The 8261-nt window shown below is 34.8% G+C and overlaps 1 protein-coding gene across 1 annotated transcript in view; it reads left to right on the top strand.

Moving 5' to 3' along the window:
* Positions 1–8261, top strand: part of LOC106459261 — a 78930-nt gene that overhangs the window by 50402 nt on the left and 20267 nt on the right. Inside the window, exons 12-14 of the mRNA XM_022385715.1 lie at positions 3788–5807; positions 6282–6374; positions 6906–6932. Of these exons, the coding sequence (XP_022241423.1) occupies positions 3788–5807; positions 6282–6374; positions 6906–6932 (2140 nt within the window). The remainder of the gene's footprint in view (positions 1–3787; positions 5808–6281; positions 6375–6905; positions 6933–8261) is intronic.

The raw sequence follows: 8261 nt of genomic DNA on the forward strand, positions 1-8261 counted from the left end.
TGGTTCCTGGTTCTTACCCTCCTCCAAAAGACAGCTTCATTACCTCTTCCTCTTTTGCCATTCCTCCTTCGTCATCATTTTTTCACCTGCACTTATCACACTCCATCTTCATGTGTGGATTTTCTTCAGTCCTTTGGTTTATCAGAGAAAATGGTGGACTTTTCACCTCTGATCACTGCATCATAAGTTCCTTTCTTCCTGACCAACTATACCTCATGTTACAGAATTTTACTTGGCTGTTTGATCATAACTCCTCGGTATCTGCCATAGCAGGATAACAAACAGCCTTGTTCAATACCTTCCATTTTACCACATTACACAAAGTGTTTTCCTATACTAATTTTCCCTTTTGTTATGTTTCTTCTGGATCAGTTGTCCTCTTCTCCCTACAATATTGCTGGATTGGGATATTAATGTTGTTCTACACACCCTTACCCATCCTCCTTTTGCACTCTTAGCCACCTGTTCCCTCTACCATTTATCCCCTACAACCTATTTCCTACTCTCTTGGCCTGTGGTCTTTGGAAGTCGGACATCTTTGCCATCATTGTTTTATAAACTTTTTACCACCACACCTATATTCTCCTTTATCCGAATTGTAGCTTCCTTCCCAAGATGTCTGCGACTCAGGAAGGCAATTCTGCTTTTATGCCATTTCCATCCTTTCCTTCTCCCATTTATACACCCATGAATCTCTGGATAGATTTCTTTGTCTCATTTGTGCTATTCATCGTTATATTGCCTGCACGACTTCTTTCTGTGGTTCTCGTTCCAGATTATTCATTCCCAGGAACTCATCCTCTCAATAAGACCTTTCACCTTCTACCCTCATGGGCTGGATTCATCAACTTATTCAGATATTATATACATCCCTATCTCCCGATTCCCAACATCTTTTCAAGGTGTAATCTCATCAGATTCGACATTTTTCCTTTTTCTTGGCAGCTTCTCTGCATCGTCCTCTGGAGGAGATATTCTAGTCTGGCATGTGAACCACATTTAACACGTTCATCTCCCACTACCTACATCATGTGACTGTTTCTTTCTCATCCAGATATCGCATTCCACCTGTTGCCATTCTCTACATGAAGGTTTAACTTTGAATCGGTAAGTTTACTTTTCTCTCTCCCCTACAGGCTGATGTTTCTTATAGATAGTGGATCCTGCCCAGTGGTGAGCATTACCTATCTAGGTAAAGCAGAAGGGGATAGCTGCCCATCCCTGCCATTCCTTCGATTGAATAAATCACATTGGCGGGGTGCTTTTCAAAATAGAGTTACCATGGTCATCCATTGCACAGTATGCAGTGTAAGCATTCTTCTGGACTCCCCAACATGTTCCCCCTTCTTCAAGTGGAGTACAGGAGTTCTTACCAGTTCCTAGCTCCTGGGGTGGTAAACGATGGAGACTTCTTCCTGAATGTGCTCAATCCCATTCAATACAGAGTAAGGTGGTGATGTTCTGCTGGTGTAGATCCTCCCACGAAATCAGAAACCCCTCTGGATGAGACCCATCATCTTACCATCGCCTGGATGATGGTTTTGGATTAGAGCTGGACTAGCCAACATAAGTCCTCACATATGTGTTGGTTGGGAACCCTTATCCTACCACAGACACAATGTACTAGTTTTTTGAGGTACCTCTGTACCTTCTCTATCAAGTTGAGGCTTAGAAGTTCAGTATTGTAAGGAGCTAGACTGACTGACAGGTACTCTGGTTGATTGGGGTACCCCTGGAATACCACTTGCGGGTTGTAACTTGTAAGTTCTGGTAATGCATGGAGCTGGACCAGAATCAGAAGTCTAGTTTGTTTTAGATTTGAGTGAATCTCCACATGGGCACTTCCCTTTCTACCATCATTCGGATGTTGGATTCCCGAGTGGCTGGTGTTAGTTATGGATTTGTGCACATGTGCCTTGTCTAGTCAGATGGAATGAGACATTTCCCCTTCTGTCTCATAGGCTTGAAGTGAAGATGGTAGGAACCTTTCTCCTACCATGGACTGGATCATAAATACCCAATGCCGACTGGTTTTGGATTAGAGTTGACCCACTGAGTATGGTCTGACATGCTCTAGCCATTCTACACTGGGGTACGTATCTGTTTATTTTCCCCAACTTTGCTATATTTGGTTGGGAACTCTTCATCCTGCCATCTCCTGGATGTCAATTCCTGGGGTTTTGTTTTGGTTGTTGAGCTGAATCAACCAACATGTATACATTATTGGAAGTGCTCCAACTAATTTCTGCCCAATTATGCAACACTTACTACCACAATGGGCAAAGAGTATACCTGGTACAGAAGTGGTGTAGTCTCCCACAGGTGTGTTCCTCTCACAAGAATGGTCACATTATGTAGATGTTTTTCAGAATGCTCATATAGATGATAACTTTTGCACTTGTCCTTTCACCATTTCAACATGGAATTGTAGCTATTATGTGAGATAAGATGCTGTATGTGAACTTAATATTTTTCTACACTGAAAATATATTTTTTGCTTTGTATTCAAGAGTCTAAAAGTAGTATTCAGAAGTATCATATTTATAAAAGTATCAAAGTATAGAGATTCATGTATTTCAAGTAGCTTATTTGTTTTTGTCCGGATAACCACTTACTCTTAGAGTCTTGGTAAATTTTATTTGCTATTTGGTTTGGAGAAGATATCTATTTACAGATCAAAGGAAAGGATCTGCCTATGTGGCCTTCTTTATCTATGTTTTCAAGACTAGAGCTACTTATTAATGGTAATGGATAAGAAACTTTTGAAGTATGGAATTAACTTTAACAGCTTTATAAAACACCATGGCTATTTAAGTACACAATTTGGGAGTATTAAACTTGCTTTGGAAAACTAGTGGCTCAAACAGATATTCTTTCCTTAAAACCCTCCTCAATAAGGGAAAACACCCTTTTGGTAAATGAAACATAAACTTTCTTCTTTTCTTTCTTTCTTGCAAGGCCTAACGTGGCATAGTGTATTTGTATCCCACTTTGAAATGGTGGGTGCAGTGGTAGAGTCACTATCAAATTCCATTATTTGATTAGACTACTACAAGAGTTGGTAGTCGATAATGTTGATTACCTACTTCTTTCTATCTCAAAATTAGGGACAATTATTACAGTTAATCCATACTTAGCTTTGTTCAAATATCCAAAACAAATCTTTCTTGCAACGTGGTATGATGTTCTCTATAGAACATTATTGTTATGTGACAAAGATACTGTTACACCATTCCCCTCCAGCTGTAATATATGTAATTTTTTATATTATTAGTTTAATAGATTAGGCTTTAGGGCTAAACAGTTAGTAACCGTATGTGGTAAGTTATCTTTGATAAAAGCATATGTCAGTTGAAATGTTTGACAATAAGTAAACTTAACCAAGTTTCCTGGATTTAGTGATCTTTTATTTTCACAAAAATGATGTGATTACCCCAGTATGTTAGAAATTGAAGGTAGTTATATAGTTAATAATATGCAGAAATAGTTTATAATTTCTGGAAATTGCGAGTGGCAATATAATGTTACCTACTGTGTGTGTGTCCAAAAATTCTATCATAAGTAACTGTATAATTGTTTACTTTGCTTGTTGTTTTCATATTTTGAGTAACATTTCTTCTCTTTTTTTTTTAAATGTAATTCTTTTATGAAAACATTTTCCTCCACCTTTTGTGTAAATATAACCAGTCAGTGAATCTGGGATGGAAAGAATTTATCCTTTTTTATTTTAAGGTTAATTTTCCAGAGTTTCACACAGCTTATTCTCTTGTGATTATGGATTTTTTAGAGAGATTCATTCCAAGTCCAACCCTGGCTCACCAACAAGAGCTGTTAAAGGTATCCAACTTCATCGAACTAGTGAACAGAATGAGAACACACTCTGTGAAAGAATTATCAATCTACAGATATCAGGAAAGAAATGTATCTCTTATTATTCAGCCCCTAAGAAAATAGATGATGAAGGTGGCTTAAAAAAAGCACAAGTTCTTCAGGAAGCTTCGACTCTGAAACAAGCCAATCCTGTTGAGGTGCTACCTGATATTAAAAGTTCTTTTAAATGCACCATACCTACTTTGGTACCTCTTAATTCTTCCCCACCACGACAGATAAAATCAGTGAGTGGGCTAATTTCAAGAACTAAGGAGAGCCATCCTAAAGTGGCTGATAATGCTGAGAAAAATGTAATCTGTAGAAATAGAAGTCAAAGTTGGGATTCAAACTCGTTAGTTTTTGATCCAATAAATCCTGTTCAAGATATTAGACCAATCATCAGGAGAGAATCAAGGAGATTCAGTGCAGCTGATGTGTTGATTAAGATGAGAGAAAGTAATCAAAAAATCAAAAGTGACCTCAAAGTTAAAGATAATCTAATGTGTGATGGGCTTCAGCCATTAGAAGAGAAGAGAGAAAAATTATACCTCTTTAGCAATCATGAAGTTTCAACTGTGGAAGATCCCATTATATTCACAACTGAACAAGAACCCCAACAGAATTTCAGTTCCAACATAGTAGAATCTAGTGTGTTGTCAGCATCATCATCATTGAAGCATCAGTATTTATCCCAAAGAAAATATAAAAATGGGAAGATGCAAAAAGAAAAAATATTAAACTGTGTTCCGACAAAAAATATTCCTTTCTGTAGTAAGGAAGAAAAGAATAAAAAATTTCAAGTTTCAGTGCAAAAAGAGTGTTCATCCTTGGTGTCTTCTAATAATACTTCACAATATGGAGTCCAGGAGTCATTAATTGTTTGTGGTGAAAATGTAAATGGTTTACAGGACAATTCTCATGCCATTAACAATGGAATACCTTTGGTGGCTCAGGGAAGTACCATTAACAATGGAATACCTTTGATGTCTCAGGGAAGTAGCAAAGGTCCAGGTACTGCTAAATGCAAGTCCAACAAAGAGCAAGAAATTAGAAAAGCAAAAACAGCCTCTCCTTATTCAGTTAGTGTAAAACTTGTAAAACAAGAAAGAAAATCCAGATCAGCAAAGTGTTCAAATGAGAGACAAAATAATGTACTAACATTACTAAGGGGTCATTCACTTTCTCTCATTCCATGTGTGATTAAAAAAATGCAGAAACAGCCTAAAGTTTTAAATAGCAATACACCACATTTTTCAAAGAGAGCCTTAATGAACAAAATTTCCAAGAAAGAACCATGTATTAGCACGAATATAATTTTAAATGCTCAGAATCAGTGCATTAGAAAAAAACATTTAACAGACTCATTATCTCTTTTAGAATCACAAAAGACAAATATTTGTGATGGTCAAAATCCAATTGTCACCACTAAAATAATAGCAAGTACTAAATATTCCACATCCTCTTCTACTTCCAAATTTGCAAAGAAGGAAACTACCGATAAAGATGATGACAGAGACAGTGCATCACAAATGTCTTCATCATCATGGGTTTATGTTCAAACACAGAATCCACATCACTCTAATGGAGAACAGCAACATTCAAGTGAACAATCTCAAGGTGATTTAAAGCAAGTGCCCTTCAGTGTTGATGAGTATAACAGTAATACAAGGGGTCAACCAATTTCGAAATTTAATGGCATGTTTTGTGATAAAACAACCAACATTTCCATTGTACATCAAGAAAAAATGGACCATGGATGCTCAAATGAGAATATCCCAAAATACTGTGATAATTTAGAACATAAAAAACCCGAACACACTGGAGTTGAACAAACTTCCTCAGCAGGAAACACTAGAGTATCAGATGGACAATGTGGTTCAGAACTTAATTGTCTGGACTGTTCTGATGACAGCTCTGGAATGGAAGGGGAAAGATTGGTATGTATATTTATATTTTTCGTTATTAAAGACACTTCAGTATTGGAAAAGTTTCTAGATAAGTTTAATAGATCACGATGGGGCTTAAGTAAAAACAGTTTTTGTTGCTCTTACATATTTCAAAAGCCAACTAATATTTTAAAACCTTTTTTTCAGAAACATTAAGCTTAGGAATGAAAAAAAATTGGTGTTTTAGTTCAAAGTAAAGGTAGGAAAGGAAATACCTATGATAATTTTGAAAGAAAGATCCATACTATAAAAAATGTTTTTCTTTATTCTTTTTTTACTTTTAATCTTAGAATTTCATTCAGTTTTAGGAACATGCATTAGACAGGGTTATAAATTGTAAGTTGTCTTTAAAGCTGAAAATTATTTTGAGTCAAGTTTAAACTTATGTTTGAGAAAAGTGCAGAAAATATATGTGTTTCATAGAAATATACTGAGAATTAACTATACATCAAAAATTTGTATTAGAACATGTCACCAAGCCTAAGAACAGAGAGTGAAATGACCTTAGAGTGGTCAGATGAGATGGCTTCACCAAGTGAAAGTGAATGTTTGAGTTCGGTAAGATATTAAAATAGTTTCCATTTAATAGAAATATGGAAGTAACAATTTGGAAGTACTTAGATACTAATTTTTCTTTGGCTGGAAAATTAATTTTATTCTTCTTGTTACAGATAAGAAAAAAATTAATAGTCTTACTCTGTGAGTGTGATAATGGTAGTGCTGTAATAAAAAGTTTGTGTATTCACATAGATATATATGAACTGCTGAATCATAATTTGTTATATTTGAATCTAGAATTTAACTGTTACATAATAATAAGTTTCTAAAAAAACTGAATTTTAAATAGTTGTATAAATGAACTATAGGTGAAACTCTTAAAAGAAATATTTTAATTTTTAACTTTAAATGAGCTATATTCTTCATGAGCCATCTTTTATATAGGTCATGCATAATATACAAAATATAGCATATTTGTAGCAATAATAAGTATTGCTAGGTTATGTTTGTGTCTTGATATTAAGTAAGTATTTCACTTTAGGTATTTGTTTAAACTTTATTATTTGGCTAATAAACAGATTATTTCTACAGATTTCACTGTCGGCACTAGTCCTCTTTGCCAGTTACCTTGAAACTACATAATAGAGTAATAAAGACCTTGTTATACACATAAACCATTAACAGCCTGGTAGGAAAGTCTAGGGCAGAGGTGATGAACCTTTCATGTATACTGAAAATACAATATATAATTTTAAATTTCCTGCCAGTTTTGTAGCAACTGTTGTCTAGTAGTTAGTTGGACTTTTGTTGCCGGATTTTGATGCAAGTTTTGTAATTCTTGACACACGGTTTATTACTTTTAGCACCACACATGCTGCACTCATCTCTTTTGTAAGTCAGTTTTTTGCATCTAGCTTGACATAGTTTATTCTCAAATAAAAGAATAGACCAAACCAAATGTTATCAGTGTGGTATTCCATGCTCATCAGTACTGACTTGATTATTCCCTTTAATTCTCAGTATTTTCCAGTTGAGTATTTAAATCAGTAAACTTTGTCCTATAGGCAGAACTTTCCTGAAACTCTACCATTTCCAGTTTATCAATATATAGTTACTTGAGCTATGTCAAACATAGATATTTAAATTTGACCTTGTGTAGACTCGTCATGAATAGCAAAGGTTTTTTTTTCTTACTATTGAAGTTGATGAAACTATTCTGAAAAGATCCTTAATGCTTGGCCTAGTACTTTTGAAAAAGTTTTGTGCACATTTTTATATTTTTTGTGTGTGTACTGAGTAAAATGATTTTGCTTACCAGTTGTTAACTGTAGCTAGTTTAGGTACTGAAGTAAGTATTAATTTCAAGCCCAACTGGTATGGTGTGTCTTTTTAATACAAGGCAACATACAGTGAATGAGAATCCAGTTTTCTATCAAGACTTTCTCATTGTCTTGTTTGACATCAATTATACAAGTAATAAAAAGTGAAATTGTGTATTATTAGCTTTCTTTTTTTATCTACGGCCTAGTGGCTCATAGAACAGTTTTGCCTTTTTTTTTCAAGTACAAACATTTAGCTCATAGCTCCATCTTTTGACTGATTTGAGATCTAATTACAGCTGTAGCTATTGAGAATTCCCTCTTATTTTAATTGTAATTCAGAGAAAAACATTTTGCAAACCTGGCTTAGCAGATCTAAAATAGGTAATTGATAGCAAATATGTTGCCAGTCCTATCGATATGAAACAAATTCTTCTTTTCAAATGTGAAACCATAAGCAGTCTGATAAGAATATGAAGTGCTGTCAAGTTTGAGAAATAACTGGAAAACTGAAAACTAAATTTCAACAATCTTCTATATAGGTCGTCAAGTTGGGATACATATGTTGTTCATAATTTTATATATATATATATATATATATATATATATTCATCTATTTTCTACATTA

This window comes from Limulus polyphemus, unplaced genomic scaffold (genome assembly GCF_000517525.1).
Source record: "Limulus polyphemus unplaced genomic scaffold, Limulus_polyphemus-2.1.2 Scaffold583, whole genome shotgun sequence".
Classification (NCBI taxonomy): domain Eukaryota; kingdom Metazoa; phylum Arthropoda; class Merostomata; order Xiphosura; family Limulidae; genus Limulus; species Limulus polyphemus.